The following is a 24,167-nucleotide window of genomic DNA, read 5'->3' as shown; positions in this document are numbered from 1 at the left end:
GATGGGGTGTCAGCACTTAGAGATGTCAGGTTGTTAAACTTGTTTAACATCCGCCCTCGAACTTCCCTCCCCGGACCAAGCCTGTCTTTAGCAGTCTCTCCCCTCCTCCTCCTGTCAGTGTGCACGCTGGTGTGTATTGTTCCCACATGACACAGCTGCTGAAGCTTGTGGTATAACGTCTCGACTGACGGGTGCTGTGAGAGGTCACTGTGAGGAGCATAAACCTTTTCTTTCTCTTGGGTAGGTGTTTCTCCAGAGTCTGCTTCTGTACCTGCTGCATGAAGCAGGGAGACCTGGGATACCGCATGTTATGTGATATTATTGGACTGCCCAATTAAGGGCAAGTAGACAATGGTGTGGTGCGCCACACCAATGTATTTTGTATCAATTCGATGTTTTGTTGTTACTTAACATGGTTTATTTTCTTCTGTGAGAACATGGCACCTGACTCACGTAACGAACAGGAAACGAGCAGTTTTTCACGATGTGTAACTGTGCTTTGTGAATTGTCTTTATGATGGTTGTTCTTGGTTTGTGTATATCAGTGTTTTCTCTCTCCCTGCGCCTCTAGGAACCCATCTGAAGGTGTGTCCCCAGGAATACTCATGCTGTACGCTGGAGATGGAGGAGAAGCTGAGTCAGCAGAGCCACTCGGACCTGAAGGCCCCCGTCTCCCAGCTCAGCACCAACCTACAGAGCACCTTCAAACAGAGGCACAGCCACTTTGACCGTAAGATTGAAACGCACCTATACAAGCTCAAACAAAATCTTGAACGCACACTCACACCCCTACCTTCCTACTGTATCAGTCCATCTATGTTCCACTGCTAGGCAGCACGGCTTCCTGTCCCAATAGCAGCATGGCGTCCTGTCCCAGCCCCCTTAGCAGCATGGCTTCCTTTCCCAGTCCCCAGAGCAGCACGGCATCCTTTCCCACCCCCCTTAGCAGCACGGAGTCCTGTCCCAGTCCCCAGAGCAGCAGCGCGTGTGCAGTGTTGGCCTTGACTGATACTCAAACCTGCCTGTGCATTGGCAGCCTGCAGCAAAGACACCCCGTCTCTGTTGGCCGGTCCACTTGTCTCTCAAAGTATCAGACATTGCAACCTCTGGCCAATCCCCTCTCGCCCTACTGTCTGGGGGGAGAGAGGCATGCATGCTCTGACGGACCACACACCCAGAGCCAGCCTTCTTTCACTTGACACACTTCCTGTTCTCTGTGTGTGTGTAAAAATATCTGGATCATGTTGACTGTGATTGCCCTACTGTGAGGCAGTGCATGGGGAACATGTGACAATGCTGTGTCACTGACAGAGGGCAGCGGGACAGTTTGGCCCCTGAGACCTCCTGTCCTCCATCGAACCCCGTCACCACTCTGGCTATTGCCTCTGCTGGTTGAGGAGGGTCTGTAGGTGCAGGCTAGAGGATGCCTGGTCGGATATTCTCCAGACACACACTTTCATGCACCCGCAGTACCCAACCCTCAAATGAATTAGTTATGCTGGAAAGAGAGGGAGAGGTCCATTTTGGCAGTGTTCTGAAAAGGATATAATTTACCTGATTTATTTTAGGCTCCAGAGTGAGATGGAGTGTTGGGATATAAATTAATCTTTCAAGTGTATATATTGTACATAAAAGCCAGTAGCATACCACCCTGCATCCCACGGGTGGCTTGCCTCTGAAGCTAAGTAGGGTTGGTCCCTGGATGGGAGACCAAGTAGATCCCAGGGCAGTGAATGGGACATTGCCCTGCGCAGGACTCCGTCTTTCAGATTGGATGTTAAAACGGGTGTCCTGACTCTCCGTCCACTAAAGATTCCAATGCACTTATCGTAAGGTTGGTCATTTATATATATATATAACAAAAATTGTCAGATTTAATCAGTATCTGCTTTTTTTGGTCCTCCAATAATCGGTATCTGCGTTGAAAAATCATAATCGGTCGACCTCTAGTGTTAACCCCGGTGTCCAGGCTAAATTCCCAATCTGGCCCTCATACCATCATGGCCACCTAATCATCCCCAGCTTCCAATTGATTCCTTCTTCCCCAGGTTGGTGCTGTAAATGAGTGTGTGCAGGATAGTCTAACAGGGAGTATGTGTATTGCAGCCAGATGTGAACAAGAATGTGACATGTCGGAATGTGGTGGCTGCTTTAGCCTGCCCTCTCTCTCTCTCGGTCTCACGCGTATGTTCTGTGTCTGTGGCCTGTCTCTCAGAGCTGTTAGTTGTTGGATACCTTTACAAAGCCCTGCTGTGCTCTTCTCCGTCTGAACCATTAGTCCAGGGTGTCCAGCTCAGGCGGCTCTCTCTCCCTGGGTGGGGTGTCCAGCTCAGACGGCTCTCTCTCCCTGGGTAGGGTGTCCAGCTCAGGCGGCGCTCTCTCCCTGGGTGGGGTGTCCAGCTCAGGCGGCTCTCTCTCCCTGGGTGGGGTGTCCAGCTCAGACGGCTCTCTCTCCCTGGGTGGGGTGTCCAGCTCAGGCGGCTCTCTCTCCCTGGGTGGGGTGTCCAGCTCAGGCGGCTCTCTCTCCCTGGGTGGGGTGTCCAGCTCAGGCGGCTCTCTCTCCCTGGGTGGGGTGTCCAGCTCAGGCGGCTCTCTCTCCCTGGGTGGGGTGTCCAGCTCACGAGGCTCTCTCTCCCTGGGTGGGGTGTCCAGCTCAGGCGGCTCTCTCTCCCTGGGTGGGGTGTACAGCGCAGGCGGCGCTCTCTCCCTGGGTGGGGTGTCCAGCTCAGGCGGCGCTCTCTCCCTGGGTGGGGTGTCCAGCTCAGGCGGCTCTCTCTCCCTGGGTGGGGTGTCCAGCTCAGGCGGCGCTCTCTCCCTGGGTGGGGTGTCCAGCTCAGGCGGCTCTCTCTCCCTGGGTGGGGTGTCCAGCTCAAACTGTTCTCTCTCCCTGGGTGGGGTGTCCAGCTCAGGCGGCTCTCTCTCCCTGGGTGGGGTGTCCAGCTCAGGCGGCTCTCTCTCCCTGGGTGGGGTGTCCAGCTCAGGCGGCTCTCTCTCCCTGGGTGGGGTGTCCAGCTCAGGCGGCTCTCTCTCCCTGGGTGGGGTGTCCAGCTCAGGCGGCTCTCTCTCCCTGGGTGGGGTGTCCAGCTCAAACGGTTCTCTCTCCCTGGGTGGGGTGTCCAGCTCAGGCGGCTCTCTCCCTGGGTGGGGTGTCCAGCTCAGGCGGCTCTCTCTCCCTGGGTGGGGTGTCCAGCTCAGGCGGCGCTCTCTCCCTGGGTGGGGTGTCCAGCTCAGGCGGCTCTCTCTCCCTGGGTGGGGTGTCCAGCTCAGGCGGCTCTCTCCCTGGGTGGGGTGTACAGCTCAGGCGGCTCTCTCTCCCTGGGTGGGGTGTCCAGCTCAGGCGGGTCTCTCTCCCTGGGTGGGGTGTCCAGCTCAGGCGGCGCTCTCTCCCTGGGTGGGGTGTCCAGCTCAGGCGGCTCTCTCTCCCTGGGTGGGGTGTCCAGCTCAGGCGGCTCTCTCTCCCTGGGTGGGGTGTCCAGCTCAGGCGGCTCTCTCTCCCTGGGTGGGGTGTACAGCGCACGAGGCTCTCTCTCCCTGGGTGGGGTGTACAGCGCAGGTGGCTCTCTCTCCCTGGGTGGGGTGTCCAGCTCAGGCGGCGCTCTCTCCCTGGGTGGGGTGTCCAGCTCAGGCGGCTCTCTCTCCCTGGGTGGGGTGTCCAGCTCAGGCGGCTCTCTCTCCCTGGGTGGGGTGTACAGCGCACGAGGCTCTCTCTCCCTGGGTGGGGTGTACAGCGCAGGTGGCTCTCTCTCCCTGGGTGGGGTGTACAGCGCAGGCGGCGCTCTCTCCCTGGGTGGGGTGTACAGCGCAGGCGGCTCTCTCTCCCTGGGTGGGGTGTCCAGCTCAGGCGGCGCTCTCTCCCTGGGTGGGGTGTCCAGCTCAGGCGGCGCTCTCTCCCTGGGTGGGGTGTCCAGCTCAGGCGGCTCTCTCTCCCTGGGTGGGGTGTCCAGCTCAGGCGGCTCTCTCTCCCTGGGTGGGGTGTCCAGCTCAGGCGGCGCTCTCTCCCTGGGTGGGGTGTACAGCGCACGAGGCTCTCTCTCCCTGGGTGGGGTGTACAGCTCAGGCGGCTCTCTCTCCCTGGGTGGGGTGTCCAGCTCAGGCGGCGCTCTCTCCCTGGGTGGGGTGTCCAGCTCAGGCGGCGCTCTCTCCCTGGGTGGGGTGTCCAGCTCAGGCGGCTCTCTCTCCCTGGGTGGGGTGTCCAGCTCAGGCGGCTCTCTCTCCCTGGGTGGGGTGTCCAGCTCAGGCGGCTCTCTCTCCCTGGGTGGGGTGTACAGCGCAGGTGGCTCTCTCTCCCTGGGTGGGGTGTCCAGCTCAGGCGGCGCTCTCTCCCTGGGTGGGGTGTCCAGCTCAGGCGGCTCTCTCTCCCTGGGTGGGGTGTCCAGCTCAGGCGGCTCTCTCTCCCTGGGTGGGGTGTCCAGCTCAGGCGGCTCTCTCTCCCTGTGTGGGGTGTCCAGCTCAGGCGGCTCTCTCTCCCTGGGTGGGGTGTACAGCGCACGAGGCTCTCTCTCCCTGGGTGGGGTGTACAGCGCAGGTGGCTCTCTCTCCCTGGGTGGGGTGTACAGTGCAGGCGGCGCTCTCTCCCTGGGTGGGGTGTACAGCGCAGGCGGCTCTCTCTCCCTGGGTGGGGTGTCCAGCTCAGGCGGCTCTCTCTCCCTGGGTGGGGTGTCCAGCTCAGGCGGCGCTCTCTCCCTGGGTGGGGTGTCCAGCTCAGGCGGCTCTCTCTCCCTGGGTGGGGTGTCCAGCTCAGGCGGCGCTCTCTCCCTGGGTGGGGTGTCCAGCTCAGGCGGCGCTCTCTCCCTGGGTGGGGTGTCCAGCTCAGGCGGCTCTCTCTCCCTGGGTGGGGTGTCCAGCTCAGGCGGCTCTCTCTCCCTGGGTGGGGTGTCCAGCTCAGGCGGCTCTCTCTCCCTGGGTGGGGTGTCCAGCTCAGGCGGCTCTCTCTCCCTGGGTGGGGTGTCCAGCTCAGGCGGCGCTCTCTCCCTGGGTGGGGTGTCCAGCTCAGGCGGCGCTCTCTCCCTGGGTGGGGTGTCCAGCTCAGGCGGCGCTCTCTCCCTGGGTGGGGTGTCCAGCTCAGGCGGCTCTCTCTCCCTGGGTGGGGTGTACAGCGCAGGTGGCTCTCTCTCCCTGGGTGGGGTGTACAGCGCAGGCGGCGCTCTCTCCCTGGGTGGGGTGTACAGCGCAGGCGGCTCTCTCTCCCTGGGTGGGGTGTCCACCTTAATGTACACAGCTTTTGCTCATTTGCATGGTTGGTTAGTTTGTTTCCAGCATTTTAATCAATGTATTTCCTTCACTGTTCTCATTTTTTAAAAGTTTTTTGGAAGTCATACTAAGACAAAAGAAATGATAACTTTTACTTGACACTAATTCTTTGACTGTACCGGCAGTTCTTACCTTCACCGCTAGAGGATGACCAGATGATTTATGGGGTTCTGTACTCCTGAAGTTGTTGACGTTTTTTCTGCTTGTCAATGGCTAACAGTGTCCTACTGGTGATTTAAAATGGGAGATTGCAATTTAAGTCATTACTGAATTATTTAATGTAATCAAACATTCATGGTAATTCGAGTCACGTGACTTGGACTGAAGCACTACTCGATTTTGACTTGACCATCTATGACTCGTGACTTGAGTTGTATGACTGGAGAGACTTGATTTGTCATCTCACACACTATGTAAGCCCATCTGTCCTTGATATCGGAGTGCTGCAGGTTCTGTGCGTTCTGTTCTGTGTCTTGTTCAATTAGATTCATGGAAATCATAGGTTGCGCAGACCAGGCACAAAGCACGTAATCTAGCAAAGCGTGTGCCACTCCACTATCTTCCGGTATTTATTTAGTAAACATAACACATCACTCCTGACAGACGCAAGCAAGAACTCTTCACAGAAATGTTGCAGCAGCCTACACCTAAACTGTATGGGAAGAAAAGGAGAGGATTTCTCAGTATGATCAACTAGGATACTGATAACCACAGTCTGCAACTCCGTAGGCTACAGCCAATGCACTGTCCCCTCTTGCACTCTGTCGGGCAAACAAAGTGGTAACATTATGTAGAATATTTATAGCCCAATTATTAGTGTTAGAAGTAAAATATGAATTTAATCAAATTTGGTTTAGGCTATATTCAAACTTGGGCTGGCTAGGCTACCTTGACCTTTTTCAATCGAAAATGATTAACTGAAATAAAACGTTTATTTTTTTTAAACTATTTATCTATAAGGCACAATGCACATTAATCAACATCAATAATGCAACATCGATGTAAATGTGCCGAGGTTAGCCAAAAGCTCATTTGCACCAGTAGTCCCTGGGCAGCTAAGGGCCTTTACACGGCTACTATACAAATACTCACTAAAACAACTCGTGTACAGGTTTGGATAGATTTGAGCCGTGTTGTCAATATAAAATTACAATAATCGGTGCAGCTTCTCAAGTCCATGGGCAATGCATTCCAGTATAGTGTTGTGTGTTGGGATTGCGTTGTCTCTTTCCATCTAGTTACTGCCCTTGTTATCCTGGAGGTGGTTTCCTTGAGCATGATATGCCGGCATTGGGGGGAGGGGCAAGACCATGCAGGATCTTAAAGACCAGGCTTGCATCTACATACTGATTTAAGCTGTCCAGACTAAGTAAATTGTGTTTGTAAATGATATGACAATGGTGGTAACTGTTTGGTTTAACAAGAATTAACAAGAACAGCTCGTTAAAGAATCAATGGATTTATTAGAGAAGTACGTAGTCTTGTCCATTTTAAAATTTAAATGCAGGCAAGAATTAGTCGTCCATTTTAGAAACATGTACCATAGCTTCAGTAAACTTAACTAGTCTATTTTTTTTTTGTGTACATACAGAACTGTATTGTCTGCATGTTAACTTGTGTGCAAGCAAGTGGGAGATCATTTTATATACAGTTGAAGTCGGAAGTTTACATACAGGTTGGAGTCATTTAAAACTCATTTTTCATCCACTCCATAAATGTCTTGTTGCCAAAACTAGAGTTAAGTCGGTTAGGACATCTACTTGGTGCATGACACAAATAATTTTTCCAACAATTGTTTACAGATTATTTCACTTAATTCACTGTATCACAATTCCAGTGGGTCAGAAGTTTACATACACTAAGTTGACTGGGAAAATCAAAAGGAATCAGCGAAGACCTCAGAAAAAAAATTGAGACCTCCAGAAGTCTGGTTCATCCTTGAGAGCAATTTCCAAATGCCTGAAGGTACCATGTTCATCTGTACAAACAATAGTACACAAGTATAAACGCCATGGGACCACGCAGATGTCATACCGCTCAGGAAGGAGACAAGTTCTGTCTCCCTGAGTTGAACATACTTTGGTGCAAAAAGTGCAAATCAATCCCAGAACAACAGCAAAGGACCTTGTGATGATGCTGGAGGAAACGGGTACAAAAGTATCTATATCCACAGTAAAACGAGTCCAAAATCGACATAACCTGAAAGGCTGCTCAGCCATGAAGCCACTGCTCCAAAACCGCCATAAAAAAGCCAGACTACGGTTTGCAACTGCACATGGGGACAAAGATGGTACTTTTTGTAGAAATGTCCTCTGGTCTGATGAAACAAAAATAACACTGTTTGGCCATAATGACCATCATTATGTTTGGAGGAGAAAGGGGGATTCTTGCAAGCTGAAGAACACCATCCCAACCGTGAAGCACGGGGGTTGCAGCAGCACATTTTGGCGGTGCTTTGCTGCAGGAGGGACTGGTGCACTTCACAAAATAGATGGCATCATGAGGAAAGAAAATTGTGGATATATTGAAGCAGCATCTCAAGACATCAGTCAGGAAGTTAACTCTTTATGGTATAGGGGACGCTTGCGTCCCACTTGGCCAAAAGCCAGGGAAAATGCAGCGCGGCAAATTCAAATAAAATGATATAAAAATCAAACTTTTATTAATTCACACATGTAAGATACTAAATTAAAGCTACACTCGTTGTGAATCCAGCCAACATGTCAGATAAAAACATTTAAAAAAGCTTTTCGGCGAAAGCATAAGAAGCTATTATCTGATGACAGCACAACAGTAAACAAAGAGTAGCATATTTCAACCCTGCAGGCGCTACACAAAACGCAGGAATAAAATATAAAACATGCCTTACCTTTGACAAGCTTCTTTTTTTTGGAACTCCAATATGTACCATAAACATCACAATTGGTCCTTTTGTTCGATTAATTCCGTCCATATATATCCAAAATGTCCATTTATTTGGTGTTTGATCCAGAAAAAAAACGCTTCCAAATTGCGCAACGTCACTACAAAATATCTCAAGTTGCCTGTTAAAACTTTGCCAAAACATTTCGAACTACTTTTGTAATACAACTTTAGGTATTTTTAAACGTTAATAATAGATCAAATTGAAGGTCTATCTGTGTTCAATACAGGAAGACAACAAACCAACGCTACTTTTCAAGTCTTGCGCAACTCTCAACAGTGTTACCCATTTCCTAGATGGCCGTACTTCTTCATTGCACAAAGGAATAACCTCAACCAAATTCCAAAGACTGGTGACGTCCAGTGGAAGCGGTAGGAACTGAAAACAAGTGCCTAAGAAATATCATTACCCAATGAGAACATACTGAAGAGACAGACCTCAAAAAAAAGAAAATCTGAACGGTTAGTCCTCGGGGTTTTGCCTGCTACATAAGTTCTGTTATACTCAGACATGATTCAAACAGTTTTAGAAACTTCAGTGTTTTCTATCCAAATCTACTAATAACATGCATATCTTATATTCTTGGCATGAGTAGCAGGAAGTTGAAATTGGGCACGCTATTTATCCAAAAGTGGCTATTTATCCTTAAGTTAAAGCTTGGTTGTAAATGGGTCTTCAAAATGGACAATGACCCCAAGAATACTTTCTATGTTATGGCAAAATGGCTTAAGGACAACAAAGTCCAGGGACTGGAGTGGCCGTCACAAAGCCCTGACTGCAATCCTATAGAACATTTTGTCGGCAGAACTGAATAAGCGTGTGCGAGCAAGGAGGCCTACAAACCTGACTTGGTTACACCAGCTCTGTCAGGAGAAATTCAAAATTCACCCAATTTATTGTGGGAAGTTTGTGGAAGGATACCTGAAACATTTGACCCAGGTTAAACAATGTAAAAGCAATGCTACCAAATACTATTTGAGTGTATGTACACTTCTGACCCACTGGGAATGTGATGAAAGAGCTAAAAGCTGAAATAAATAACTCATTATTATTCTGACATTTCACATTCTTACAACAGTGGTGATCCTAACTGACCTAAGACAGGGAATTTGTACTCGTATTAACCTCTCTGATCTCCCAAACCCGGATCCGGTATCGTGACTACAGCCTCAAGCTCATTACCATAATGTAACGTTAACTATTCATGAAAATCGCAAATGAAATGAAATAAATATGCCATCTCTCAAGCTTAGCCTTTTGTAAACAACACTGTCATCTCAGATTTTCAAAATATGCTTCTCAACCATAGGAAAACAATAATTTGTGTAAAAGTAGCTAGCTAGCGTAGCATTTAGCGTTAGCATTAGCGTTAGCATCCAGCACGCAACATTTCAACAAAAACATAAAATCCTTAAAATAAAATAATTTACCTTTGAAGAACTTCTGATGTTTTCAATGAGGAGACTCTCAGTTAGATAGCAGATGCTCAGTTCTTCCAAAAAGATTATTTGTGTATTAGAAATATCTCCGTTTTGTACATCACATTTGGCTACAAAAAAACCCCGAAAATTCAGTCCTCAAAACGCGAACTTTTTTCCAAATTAACTCCATAATATCGACTGAAAACATGGCAAACGTGGTTTAGAATCAAGCCTCAAGGTGTTTTTCACATATCTCTTCGATGATATATCGTTCGTGGAAGCATGGTTTCTCCTCTCAATCAAATGGAAAAAAACTTGCAGCTGGCTTTGCGCACCAATTTCGACGCAGGACACCAGGCGGACACTTGGAAAATGTAGTCTCTTATGGTCAATCTTCCAATGATATGCCTACAAATGCGTCACAATGCTGCCGACATCTTGGGGAAACGGCAGAAGGTCTAAGCTTATTCCTGTCGCATTCACAGCCATATAAGGAGACATTAGAAAACAGAGCTTCAGAAATTCTGCTCATTTCCTGTTAGACGTTTCATCTTGGTTTCGCCTGTAGAATGAGTTCTGGGGCACTTACAGACTATCTTTGCAGATTCTGAAACTTCAGAGTGTTTTCTTTCAAAAACTGTCAAGAATATGCATAGTCGAGCATCTTTTCGTGACAAAATATTGCGCTTAAAACGGGAACGTTTTTTAATCCAAAAATGAAAATAGCGCCCCTAGAGATCCAACAGGTTAAATGTCAGGAATTGTGAAAAACAGTACAAATGTATAATGCTAAGTTGTATGTAAACTTCTGACTTCAACTGTAGATGTTAAACAGAAGGGTGTGTAATATTGACCCTTGTGGGACGCCAATGTTATAGTAATGAGAGTCCTACTGAACCATTTTGCTTCTGTTTGCCAGATAGGAATACATCCAACTAATGACTTCAGTGGACACATTAAGGGAGGATAGTTTGGATAGGAGAACTTCATGATTCACAGTATCAAAGGTATTTTTAAGATCCAAAAAGACTGCACTGACTTCACCAACGTGTTTAGATTTAATTTGTTCTAGAAAATAGCTTTGGTAGAATGGTTAGTTCTGAATCCACATTGCATTTGCTGTATTGAGTTGCCCTGAATGAGGTGATCATTCAGATGTACAGTCACCCATCTTTCACCTACATAACTGATTACATAAATATACATGATTTTTAATTGCAGTTGCATTGGCCTATGCTTTATGCAGGTTTGCATTGTAATCTCAGCCCTGTGAGTTCTATTGTCCAATTGCAGTGGTTGTTTGTGTAAAATCTAGTTTTTAATTCATTCCTATTAAAAAGTACAAGGTTGCTGCAATTTGACAGGGTTTTCAAACCTCCCTAGGGCCAGTTTAAAAAACATCTGTGTACCTAGCCGGCGGGTAGCCTAGTGGTTAAGAGCGTTGGGCCAGTAACCGAAAGGTCAATTGTTCACCAGGTCGACTCAGGGATTCGAACAATCTATTGGTGTTCCCTTGAGCAATGCACTTAATCCTAATTGCTCCTGCAAGTAGCTCTGGATAAGAGCATCTGCTAAATGACTCAAATGTAAATCTGGTCCTATGCTAATACCTTTTCTACAACTACTAATGATTCACTGTCAGATCCTATAGGGTCCTGATGTATACCTGGGTAGGTTACCAGATTAGTAAATGCTTCGGGCCCCAGGGAAAACTATTTGCCCCACCACTCTGGGACCTGTGGTGCCAGCTCTGCATCAGGGCATAATCGGTCCCAAAAATCCTAGCATTCGGTTTCAAAGACTGGTAGTTGGGGAAAGGTATGCCATTTGTAAAACATGTGGGTCCAAAATCACTGATGCATTTCAGTTGCAATAAAATTGGCATTAGACACTTTACTGACATGAGTACTTGAAACCCTAAATAAGGGACTTGTGGCTTGATTCACCCTAAGCTGTGGAACTTGGGACTTGACTTGACACTTGCCCATTATTACTTGGGACTTGACTCGAAGATTAAGACTTGCTTAGGACTTTGTGACTTGGTTACGTCTCTGGTAATTCATTTTAACCTCGTAAACAATTCATTTCCACCCATTGTTTATTTGAAACAGACAGTTTATTTTCTGAATTGTCTGCCATTGCCCGGCTATTATAAGGGACAGGCGCTGAGACTCAGCGTTTTTATTGAAGTTTTACAGTACCTGAATTTAGTTGTTCCATTTTGCAAGTGTTTGGATTAGTGATTACACCCCAGTTCTCACATTGAGACGTCCAGAAGCAGCCATTTCCTACGGACGTGTCTGCCACAGGAAACGTGCCTACGGCTCGTTGTATTTAGTGGCTGGAGATGGTAATGATGATGGTGGCTAATGGTTCTTCTGGAGCTGGAGACAAACACAGACACACAGGAAGTGGTAGAGCAGAGTCCTCATCATGTGCCTGGAGTTAGGAGTCATGGCCAATTAAGTACGGGCCAGAAATAGTTTATGCTCTCTTATCTCCCTCTGACCTGGGTTTTGTGTTTGTCCCTGTCTGTCTGTCTGGGGGAGCTAGCTATGTCTGGGATTAAGCCCTTCTGCCCCAGGACACACACGCATCAAGACCCATACATCTCCACCACTGCAGTCCTAACAGCAGGAGGGGTGGAACCCCACAAGAAAAGGGAGCAATTACTGTGAGGATAGAGGGAGGAGGAGGGAAGTCCAATTCTCCTTATGGGAGGAAAGGGGAGGGAGGAGTGCTAGGGAGGTCGGTCGGCTCCTCTCTTGGGGTGATGGATTGGGCCCAACATCAGTGCTTCATACTTCGGGGGCGGGGGAAGAGATTCTTCCAGGCTCTCTCTTTTTCTCTAACAAGATTCTTGCTGTCAGGATCTACATTCAGACTCTCACACGAACACACAGGTTAAGCGGCTATACTGCCTCATATGTCCTTAGTGTTTCCCTACACAACATGATCCTTTTCCTCTAACCTTTCACCTACATTTTCCTTAACCAATGGTTGAGTGGTAAGCACATTTTTCTTCAGGAAAACCCTTAAGGGAGTGTGTGCTGCTCCACGGCCTAGCTGTTGGCCGACGGCTGTACGTCATAAACCGTTTTTAATGATGAATCAAGATGCCACTGTAATGCTGGTTTCATACTAGATGCCATAGCTTCAGCCAGAGAAACCCGCTCAACTTTAAACAACCTTTAAAAACAACCAGAAGTTACAACTAGAAGTGTGTTTTGTGCTACCTTGTTACTGACCCCCTGCACATCGTTGCCAGCACAGATCTTTTGGGTGGGAAGTGGTGGTTCATTAGTATGTCTGCATAGGCAGGATGATGGGGCCTGTCCTCCCTCCTCCCCTCCCTCATGTCTCCTTTCACTGACTTTAAACTTGTGGCAACTGACATTCCGGAGTGGGGGGTGGTGGGGGGTAGAAGGACCTTTTGTTTTAATCTCTGTCAATGGAGCGTGGAGTTTGGTGCCCTCTCCCCTGTCTTTGTGTGTGGGGGACGTGAATGGAAGTACTGCAGTGTTTCCGGTATCCTTGGTGACACAGTGGGGATTTGGAGTTAAAAAAGCCCTCAACTTAACCCTCCCCAAGCCGCCCCCACCCCTCCCCCACTTCATTTTTCTTTTTAGATTGTCAGTCTGAAGTGGAAGTGACAGCGCCGCACTTGCAGTGTGTGTGTGTGTGTCCTGGTGCCCGAATTCAGGAGCGTTTGGTGACTCCCTCGGAGAGAGCATGGGAACTTTACATTTCAAAGCCGGGCAGAGGGCACACAGAAACTACAGCGGAACCGAAGCTGTGTGTACAAGGAGAAAGAGATGAGACAGAGAGGTGAAGGGGGGGTGCTGTGCATGAGAGAGAGAGAGGTGAAGGGGGGGGGGGGGGGTGCTGCGCATGAGAGAGGGGTGAAGGGGGGGGTGTATGGTGCTGCGCATGAGAGAGAGAGAGAGGTGAAGCATTTTGCAGTGAGTCTGGAATTCTCATTTTGTTCAGATTAAGAAAGTGGCGGTAGGGGGGGGGGGGGGGCGTTGTGGGAGAGGGGTGCTGGATTATTTGGGGGGTGGGGGTGATGGACATTCCTTAGGATGAAGTAGGTCATTGTTCCCCGTCTCTACTGAAGAGAGCCTTCTGAAGGAACTGACCAACTGAAAGCATTGGAGGGAGAGAGCGAGAGAGGAGGGACAGGTCCCTATATGGAAAGGGATGAAGGGGGAGCAGTAATCCTATTGAAAATTCCTCTGAAGGACAGACCAAGAGGAGCAGGGAGAAAGGAAAACGAATGGAATGTGACAACAGAAAAATGCCATTGGTGGTCAGTCTGAAGCAGCTTGATGTGGAGAGACGTTTCTGTTGAATGGCAGTGGATTTACAGGAACCAGGCAACCACCTCTCCCATATTCAGCCTCTCTCTCTCCCACTAAAACTCTAACTCCACCTCTCATCCCCCCTCACTCTTTTCTTTCTCTTCCTCCCTTTCCAACCGTTTCTCTTCCCATACAACCATTCCCATAGTGGTTTTTTTTTTTTCTGCTGAGGGATTTTATGTGCTATTTCTGCTGTTGGGACACTGCTATTCCTGCTGTTGGGACACTGCTATTCCTGCTGTTGGGACACTGCTATTCCTGCTGTTGGGACACTGTGCTATTCCTGCTGTTGGGACACTGTGCTGTGAAGGGAAACCAGGACAATGTCAAATGAAATAAACATCCATCTGTTTTGATCATAACCCCTCTGATTTTCAACCCTATTGGCAGCTACAGGAGGACTGGTCCCAAATGGAACCCTATTCCCTATATAGTGCACTATGGGCCTTGGTCAAAAGCGTACTATATAACCTTTTTTTGCCTTTCGTGAACTAGCACTTGACTTTTCCCCTTTCTACCTCTGACTTTGCTGACAGTATGTACATTTTTTCCTCAATTAAGTAGCTATGACTTGAGATGTGGTGGTCTCACCCCGCTGCCTTGTGATAGATTCTCAAACTAAGTCGCTCTGGATAAGAGCGTCTGCTAAATAACAATGTATAGGGAATAGGGTGCCATTTTAGACGCAAGTCAGGGTTTCTATAGCCCAGAGCTGTGCATTCTGGGAGTGCTGTGCAGACCTAAATCTGTCTCTCTGGAGTACCATTCTAATGACAGTCACAGACACACTGCCAAAAACATTATTGAGGAGACGTTCAATCTGGTTGTGGAAATGTACAATAGGACTGGGGTTAGCAGCCATTCAAGGCAAATGCCCGTTTGATTTTGTTAAAATGTTTGAGCAGAGGAACACAGCGTTAGCCATGGTAAAATGCATAGAACTGTAGGAAATTAACATTCTTTATTTTGATCTAGCTCTAAAATGTTCAGTCTATTTACATTTGTAGTTTAGCAGACACTCTTATCCAGAGGGACTTAGTTTGTGCATTCATCTTAAGACAGCTAGGTGCGACAACCACATCTCAGTCATAGCTAATTTGAGGAAAACTATGCTATCAGCAAAGTCGGTGCTAGTAGAAAAAATGTACAAATGGTCAAGGTTGAGTTAGTTCACAAAAGGCAATATTGTAAAAAAATTAAATAATGTAATGCGGAGAACTAGGATTTACAGTTGAAGTCGGGAGTTTACTTACTTAGGTTGGAGTCATTAACTCGTTTTTCAACCACACCACCAATTCCTTAACAAACTAGAGTTTTGTCAAGTTGGTTAGGGCATCTAAGTAATTTTTCCAACAATTGTTTACAGACAGATTATTTTACTTACAATTCATTATCACAATTCCAGTGGGTCAGAAGTTTACATACACTAAGTTGACTGTGCCTTTAAACAGCTTGGAAAATTCCAGAAAAAGATGTCATGGCTTCAGAAGCTTCTGGTAGGCTAATTGACATCATTTGAGTCATTTGGAGGTGTACCTGTGGATGTATTTCAAGGCCTACCTTTAAACTCAGTGCCTCTTTGCTTGACATCATGGGAAAATCAAAAGAAATCAGCCAAGACCGCCGAAAAAAAATTGTAGACCTCCACAAGTCGGGTCCATCCTGGGGAGCAATTTCCAAACGCCTGAAGGTACCACATTGATCTGTACAAACAATAGTAATCAAGTATAAACACCATGGGACCACGCAGCCATCATACCGCTCAGGAAGAACACTTTCTGTCTCCTAGAGATGAATGTACTTTGGTGCGAAAAGTGCAAATCAATCCCAGAACAACAGCAAAGGACCTTGTGCAGATGCTGGAGGAAACGGGTACAAAAGTATCGATATCCACAGTAAAATGAGTCCTATATCGACATAACCTGAAAGGCTGCTCAGCAAGGAAGAAGCCACTGCTCCAAAACCGCCATAAAAAAGCAAGATTACGGTTTGTAACTGCACATGGGGACAAAGATTGTACTTTTTGGAGAAATGTCCTCTGGTCTGATGAAACAAAAATAGAAATGTTTGGCCACAATGACCATTATGTTTGGACGAAAAAGGGGGAGGCTTGCAAGCCGAAGAACACCATCCCAACCGTGAAGCACTGGGGTTGCAGCATCACGTTGTCGGTGTGCTTTGCTGCAGGAGGGACTGGTGCACTTCACAAAATAGATGGCATAATGAGGAGGAAAATGATGTGGATATATTGAAGCAACGTCTCAAGACATCAGTCAGGAAGTTAAAGCTTGGTTCCAAATGGACAATGACCCCAAGCGTACTTCCAATGTTGTGGAAAAATGGCTTAAGGACAACAAAGTCAAGGTATTGAAGTGGCCATCACAAAGCCCTGACCTCGATCCTATAGAACATTTGTCGGCAGAACTGAAAAAGCGTGTGTGGGCAAGGATGCCTACAAACCTGACTCAGTTACACCAGCTCTGTCAGGAGGAATGGGCCAAAATTCACCCAGCTTATTGTGGGAAGCTTGTGGAATGCTACCCGAAACGTTTGACCCAAGTTAAACCATTTTTAAAGGCAATACTACCAAATACTGAGTGTATGTAAACATCTGACCCACTGGGAATGTGGCGAAAGAAAAAGCTGAAATGAAACATTCTCGCTACTATTATTCTGACATTTCACATTCTTAGGATCACCACTTCATTTTAACTGACCTAAGACAGGGAATTTTTACTGGGATTAAATATCAGTAATTGTGAGAAACTGAGTTTAAATGTATTTGGCTAAGGTGTATGTAAACTTCCTACTTCAACTGTATGTTTGTTTTTAGATGCACAGATATAAATATAATACATAGTTCCAACCTCTGGCAGAGTAAATATGGTATTAAGATGAGGGTTGATTAAAATCTGCACCCCCTTCCGGGCACATGTTCTGGAAGATTTACAAAGCCATTATCTATCACGCTGAGAATGTCACAAACGACATTTCTTCAAAATCATATCACCTCATAATAACCTCTGTTAATATTCCATTAGGTTCACAAATATAGCCTATCATTACAAAACTGTGTGATGTTGATATTCAACGTCTTAGGTATGCGCTATTGTCATACTTACATCCTCTCTTTCCTGTCTGCAGAGTTCTTCCGTGAGTTACTGGACAACGCGGAGCGCTCGCTCAACGACATGTTCGTGCGCACATACGGCAAGATGTATGTGCAGAACGCCGAGCTATTCAAGCACTTTTTCCAGGAGCTGAAGCGCTACTACGTGTCAGGCAGCGGGGTGGTCAACCTGGACTCCATGCTGTCTGACTTCTGGGAAGACCTCCTGGAGAGGATGTTCCGATTGGTCAACGTCCAGTACGAGTTCAGCGACGCCTACATGGAGTGTGTCAGCCGCCACACCGAGCAGCTAAAACCGTTTGGCGACGTGCCACGCAAGCTCCGCCTCCAGCTGACACGGGCCTTCGTGGCGGCGCGCACCTTTACCCGTGGCCTGGCGCTCATGCCCGATGTGGTCAACAAGGTTTCCACGGTAAGAGGGATGTTAATGTGCAGTATTACATATACAGTGCTTTCAGAAAGTATTCACACCCCTTTACTTTTTCAAAATGTTGTGGTTACAGCCGGAATTTAAAATGCATTGCATTGAGATTTTGTATCACTGATCTACACACAATACCCTATTATCCTGTTTACAATAAGGCACTAAAGTAAAACTGCAAAAAAATGTGGCAAAGAAAGGAACTTTCTGTCCTGAATACAAAGCGTTATGTTTGGGGAAAATCCAACACAACACTTAGTACTAGGGAGTTTTTTTAGGATAAAAAGAAACCGAATGGCGCGAAGCACAGGAAAAATCCTATCGGGAAACTTGGTTGTCTGCTTTCCAACAGACACTGGAGAGGAATTCACCTTTCAGCAGGACAATAACCTAAAATACAAGGCCATCTATACACAGGAGTTGCTTACCAAGATGGCATGGAATGTTCCTGACTGGCTAGTTACAGTTTTGACATATTGGCTTCAAAATCTATGGCAAGAATTGAAAATGGTTGTCTAGCAATAATCAACAACCAACTTGAGAGAGCTTGAAGAATTTGAAATGGTCATTTACAAATGTTGTACAAATATTGTATAATCCATGTGTGCAAAGCTCTTAGTCTTACCTAGAAAGACTCACAGGTGTAATCCCTGCCAAAGGTGCTTCTACAAAATATTGAATTGGGTGTGATACTTAGATTTCCGAATTTCATTTTCAATAAATTGGCTAAATTGGCTAACATTTTTCACTTTGTCATTATGGTATATAGTGTGTAAATGGGTTAGAGGAAAAATCTGTTATCCATTTTGAATTTAATGCTGTAAATCAACAGAATGTGTAATACGTATGTAGACTCTCTGAAGGCCCTGTGTATTAGTTGCATTATAGCATCTCTGTGATGGGATATGTTGGTTGTGTCACAAAGGAACCAGGGAGGATGTTGAGAAGTTACATGAAGTGCCCTTAAAGCCTCCTGTGTAGAGATTTGGTCTGGTCTGGCTGTGGTTATCTGTAGCCTGGGTCCAGTGTTCTCATGCACTGAACAGCTGGTTTAAACACCTAAATAGACAAACATTCCCATATCTGGTTCCCAGAATAACAACCTGTAATGTTTGACCAGGTGTTGGGAGTTCAGGTGAACATTTCTCCCTCACCCTCCTGTGTTTTCTAACCTCTGTGGAAAGCAGATGGCATTTGGGACACTGTCTGAATGGGAGTTGAACATTTCATAATGGTACTGTTTTGTTGATAGGTGTGTGTGAAGAGAGGACATGAGAGGTTTATGGCAGTTTTGGAAGTGACTCATTAATGATAAGATACTGCACATTGGACTTTCACTATAAATCACATTGTGGGATTTGAGTGATAATTTGATATGTTGTGTATATAGTCTTAGTGTCCTGCCTGTTGGTTTAAGATAAGGATCAGTTCATTCACCTCATTTAACTTTGTACTCCTATGCATTGGTCACTAACTCCTTACTCCCTCTTTCCTCCTCCCTCAGGTCAATGCGTCCCCTAGCTGTGTGCGGGCAGCCATGAAGATGATGTACTGTCCCTACTGTTCTGGCCAGATTGCCCTCAAGCCTTGTCAGAACTTCTGTCTCAATGTGATGCGTGGCTGTCTGGCCAACCAGGCTGATCTCGACACCGAGTGGAACAACTTCCTGGGTAAGGGCTTCCATATCCAACAAGGAACAGTTTACTATGCTGTGTTAGTCTTCTGCCACGCGGTCCCCCACTGGGGCACCTCTGGTGTGCCTCTGGTGTCTGCTACCCTCTCTCTGTGTGGCAGCTTTACTGGGCCTTGTTAAGTCCTCTTAGGCTCAAAACACTGACACTGCTGTGTGCTTCCCCCTGCTGGTACAAACAGGCCAAATCGCCCCATAGTGAAAATGGCCGAAATAATCTAGGCCTCAAAGATTATAGTGCTTATTTAATTCCCAGAAGTATTTACTTAGGGTGTGGTTGTTTTCATTGTGACTGAGTTGTCTTATTCTCAGATGCCATGTTGAGTCTGGCTGAGAGGTTGGAGGGGCCCTTCAACTTCGAGTCTGTCATGGATCCCATTGACGTCAAGATCTCTGAGGCCATCATGAACATGCAAGAAAACAGCATGCAGGTGTCACAGAAGGTGAGTCACTTCCTGTCTTTTTTCTGCATTCCCCTGTCTCCGTCTGGCAGCCCCCCGTCTGTCTGGCAGCCCTCCCGTCTTTGTCTGGCAGCCCATCCGGTTGACCGCCCGCTTGCCCACCTGCCTGTTTGTCTGTCGTTGCCCCACCCGTCTGTCTCTGTACATGCCGCTGACTCTACTCTCCACCTCTCCAGGTGTTTCAGGGGTGTGGTCAGCCTCAGCCAGGTAAAGGCTTCCGGTCCCGTCGCTCAGTCAAGGAGACAGGATTCACCGGTCGCTTCCGTCCCTACAGCCCCGATGCACGGCCCACCACAGCTGCTGGAACCAGCCTGGACAGACTGGTAAGTCTTTGTCAGACATCGGACCCAACCTGCAACCTCAAAACAAGTTTTTACGTGAGAAGCAGAAGTCCAAAGTCTTTCAAATGGTATAAATGTGTGATCATCTCTGTTTGCCTGCTTCCTCCTACCCAGACAACGGATGTGAAGAAGAAGCTGAAGCATGCTAAGAAGTTCTGGTCCACGCTGCCAGAGACCGTGTGTGTTGGAGAGAGGATCACGTCAGGGGATGACTGTTGGAATGGAACAGCAAAGAGCAGGTTAGTTTTCCAGGTCACTCCCTTGACACAGACACCAATAACATTGAGTGCGTCCAAAATGGGACCCTATTCCCTATTTAGTGCACTACTTTTGACTAGGGCATGTAGGGATGGAGCCACTCTAAAGGCATAAAGTAAGGTTGCTGCAGAACAAATTAGTGTGTCCTGTAGGATCTCCCCATTCACTCACACCCTTCTTCCCTAGGTACGAGTCTGTTGTTATGGGCAACGGATTGGCCAATCAGGTGTCCAACCCAGATGTGGAAGTGGACATCACAAAGCCAGACCTGGTGATTCGCAGTCAGATCGCAGTGTTAAAGGAAATGACTAGCTGGCTGAAGGCCGCCCACAGCGGCAACGACATCTCCAGCGACCAAGGTGAGGATGGTAAACCCTAACAGATTAACTGACTGAGGCCTATTAAAAACTTCTTAGGGCTGAGATCCTGCTAACGGGATCGGTATGACAACAGCCAGTGAAAGTGCAGGGGGCCAAATTCAAAACAACAAATCCCGTAATAAAAATTCCTCAAACATACAAGTATTTCACACCACTTTAAAGTTACACTTCTTGTTAATCCCACCACAGTGTCCGATTTCAAATAGGCTTTACGGCGAAAGCACCACAAACGATTGTTAGGTCAGAGCCAAGTCACAGAGAAACACAGCCATTTTTCCAGCCAAAGAGAGGAGTCACAAGTCAGAAATGGAGAGCGAATTAATCACTAACCTTTGATCTTCATCAGATGACACTCGTAGGACTTCATGTTACACAATACATGTATGTTTTGTTAGAAAAAGTTCATACACTGCTCATAAAAATAAAGGGAACACTTAAACAACACAATGTAACTCCAAGTCAATCACACTTCTGTGAAATCAAACTGTCCACTTAGGAAGCAACACTGATTGGCAATACATTTCACATGCTGTTGTGCAAATGGAATAGACAACAGGTGGAAATTATAGGCAATTAGCAAGACACCCCCAATAAAGGCATGGTTCTGCAGGTGGTGACTACAGACCACTTCTCAGTTCCTATGCTTCCTGGCTGATGTTTTGGTCACTTGAATGCTGGCGGTGCTTTCACTCTAGTGGTAGCATGAGACGGAGTCTACAACCCACACAAGTGGCTCAGGTAGTGCAGCTCATCCAGGATGGCACATCAATGCGAGCTGTGGCAAGAAGGTTTGCTGTGTCTGTCAGCGCAGTGTCCAGAGCATGGAGGCGCTACCAGGAGACAGGCCAGTACATCAGGAGACGTGGAGGAGGCCGTAGGAGGGCAACAACCCAGCAGCAGGACAGCTACCTCCGCCTTTGTGCAAGGAGGAGCACTGCCAGAGCCCTGCAAAATGACCTCCAGCAGGCCACAAATGTGCATGTGTCTGCTCAAACGGTCAGAAACAGCATCCATGAGGGTGGTATGAGGGTCCGACGTCCACAGGTGGGGGTTGTGCTTACAGCCCAACACCGTGCAGGACGTTTGGCATTTGCCAGAGAACACCAAGATTGGCAAATCGCCACTGGCGCCCTGTGCTCTTCACAGATGAAAGCAGGTTCACACTGAGCACATGTGACAGACGTGACAGCGTCTGGAGACGCCGTGGAGAACGTTCTGCTGCCTGCAACATCCTCCAGCATGACCGGGGTGGCATTTCTTTGGGGGGCCGCACAGCCCTCCATGTGCTCGCCAGCGGTAGCCTGACTGCCATTAGGTACCGAGATCCTCAGACCCCTTGTGAGACCATATGCTGGCGCGGTTGGCCCTGGGTTCCTCCGAATGCAAGACCATGCTAGACTTCATGTGGCTGGAGTGTGTCAGCAGTTCCTGCAAAAGGAAGGCATTGATGCTATGGACTGGCCCGCCCCTTCCCCAGACCTGAATCCAATTGAGCACATCTGGGACATCTTGTCTCGCTCCATCCACCAATGCCACGTTGCACCACAGACTGTCCAGGAGTTGGCGGATGCTTTAGTCCAGGTCTGGGAGGAGATCCCTCAGGAGACCATCCACCACCTCATCAGGAGCATGCCCAGGCGATGTAGGGAGGTCAAACAGGCACGTGGAGGCCACACACACTACTGAGCCTCATTTTGACTTGTTTTAAGGACATTACATCAAAGTTGGATCAGCCTGTAGTGTAGTTTTCCACTTTAAATTTGAGTGTGACTCCAAATCCAGACCTCCATGGGTTGATAAATTTGATTTCCATTGATAATTTTTGTGTGATTTTGTTGTCAGCACATTCAACTAATAAAAATATTTCATTCATTCAGATCTAGGATGTGTTCTTTTAGTGTTCCCTTTATTTTTTTGAGCAGTGTATTTATATATCCAAAAATCTCAGTATACATTGGCGCGTTATGTTCAGTAGTTCCAAAAACATCCAGTGATTTTGCAGAGAGCCACATCAATTTACAGAAATACTCATCATAAATGGAACTTTAGATACACTTCTCCTTAATGCAACCAACTGCTGTGTCAGATTTCAAAAACGCTTTACGGAAAAAGCAAACCATGCAATAATCTGAGTACGGCGCTCAAAGCCCAAACAAGCGAAAAAGATATTCGCCATATTGTGCAGTCAACAGAAGTCAGATGTAACATTATAAATATTCACTTACCTTTGATCTTCATAAGAATGCACTCCGAGGAATCCCAGTTCCACAGTAAATGTTTTTGTTCGATAATGTCCATCATTTATGTCCAAATAGCGCCTTTTGTTAGCGCGTTTGATAAACAAATCCATACTCACGAAGTGTGTTCACTAGGCGCAGACGAAATGTCAAAGTTCAGTTACAGTCCGTAGAAACATGTCAAACGATGTATAGAATCAATCTTTAGGATGTTTTTAACATAAATCTTCAATAATGTTCCAACTGGAGAATTCCTTTGTCTGTAGAAAAGCAATGGAACAGAGCTCGCTCTCACGTGAAAGAGCGTCACAAGCTCAAGGCATTCTGGCAGACCTCTGACTCATTCGCCCCCACTTCACAGTAGAAGCATCAAACAAGGTTCTAAAGACTGTTGACATCTAGTGGGAGCCTTAGGAAGTGCAACATGACCAATATCCCACTATCTTCAATAGGGAATGAGTTGAAAAACGACCAACCTCAGATTTCCCACTTCCTGGTTGGATTTTTTTCTCAGGTTTTTGCCTGCCATATGAGTTCTGTTATACTCAGACATCATTCAAACAGTTTTAGAAACTTCAAAGTGTTTTCTATCCAAATATTAGCAACTGGGACTGAGTAGCAGGCAGTTTACTCTGGGCACCTTATTTATCCAAGCTACTCAATACTGCCCCTAGCCATAAGAAGTTAACCACAACTCTCCACAATAATGCATGCACTACTGAGGTAAAAGGCTATGTGTTGTCTTCTGAACGATCAGATGGCTAGCTGATCTATGCTAATTAGCACGTCTATGCTAATTTGGCAAAAATGATCAAGCTAGCTAACTAATAATGTACAGGTAAATGATCAAATAAAGGAAACACTTGAGTAAATGAGGGTTCAAATTATATTGAAAGCAGGTGCTTCCACACTGGTGTGGAGTAACATTCCACTATGCTTAGGTTCATGTATAAAAATGTTGGGCAGGCCCAATTGCCGATTAATTTTAGCTACCATGTCTGGATGGAGAGATCTGTGACTTTGAAAGAGGGGTGATTGTTGGGGCACGTTTAGCAGGAGCTTCAGTGACGAAGACTGATCAACAGTGATGTAAACCAAATGCCATGGCTGTCTATCACCAGATACCAACCCTATTCAACACTTATGGGAGATTCTGGAGCGGTGCCCGAGAGAGCGTTTTACACTACCATCAACAAAACACCAAATGATGGAATTTCTTGTGGAAGAATGGTATCGCATTCCTCCAATAGAGTTCCAGACACTTGTAGAATCTATGACGAGGTGCATTAAAGCT

At 47.0% G+C, this 24,167-nt stretch overlaps 1 protein-coding gene across 1 annotated transcript in view; it reads left to right on the top strand.

Moving 5' to 3' along the window:
• The window catches only part of gpc4 (glypican 4), a 64,253-nt gene that overhangs the window by 34,872 nt on the left and 5,214 nt on the right, over positions 1 to 24,167 (top strand). The window contains exons 2-8 of the mRNA XM_021583465.3: positions 572 to 730; positions 17,100 to 17,497; positions 19,011 to 19,176; positions 19,509 to 19,639; positions 19,834 to 19,980; positions 20,113 to 20,237; positions 20,443 to 20,615. Coding sequence (XP_021439140.1) covers positions 572 to 730; positions 17,100 to 17,497; positions 19,011 to 19,176; positions 19,509 to 19,639; positions 19,834 to 19,980; positions 20,113 to 20,237; positions 20,443 to 20,615 — 1,299 coding nt within the window. The remainder of the gene's footprint in view (positions 1 to 571; positions 731 to 17,099; positions 17,498 to 19,010; positions 19,177 to 19,508; positions 19,640 to 19,833; positions 19,981 to 20,112; positions 20,238 to 20,442; positions 20,616 to 24,167) is intronic.

The sequence above is a fragment of the Oncorhynchus mykiss genome, chromosome 25 (assembly GCF_057628025.1).
Source record: "Oncorhynchus mykiss isolate SJ-2025 chromosome 25, ASM5762802v1, whole genome shotgun sequence".
Taxonomy (NCBI): Eukaryota; Metazoa; Chordata; class Actinopteri; order Salmoniformes; family Salmonidae; genus Oncorhynchus; species Oncorhynchus mykiss.
This window is presented reverse-complemented; position numbering and strand designations above follow the sequence as displayed.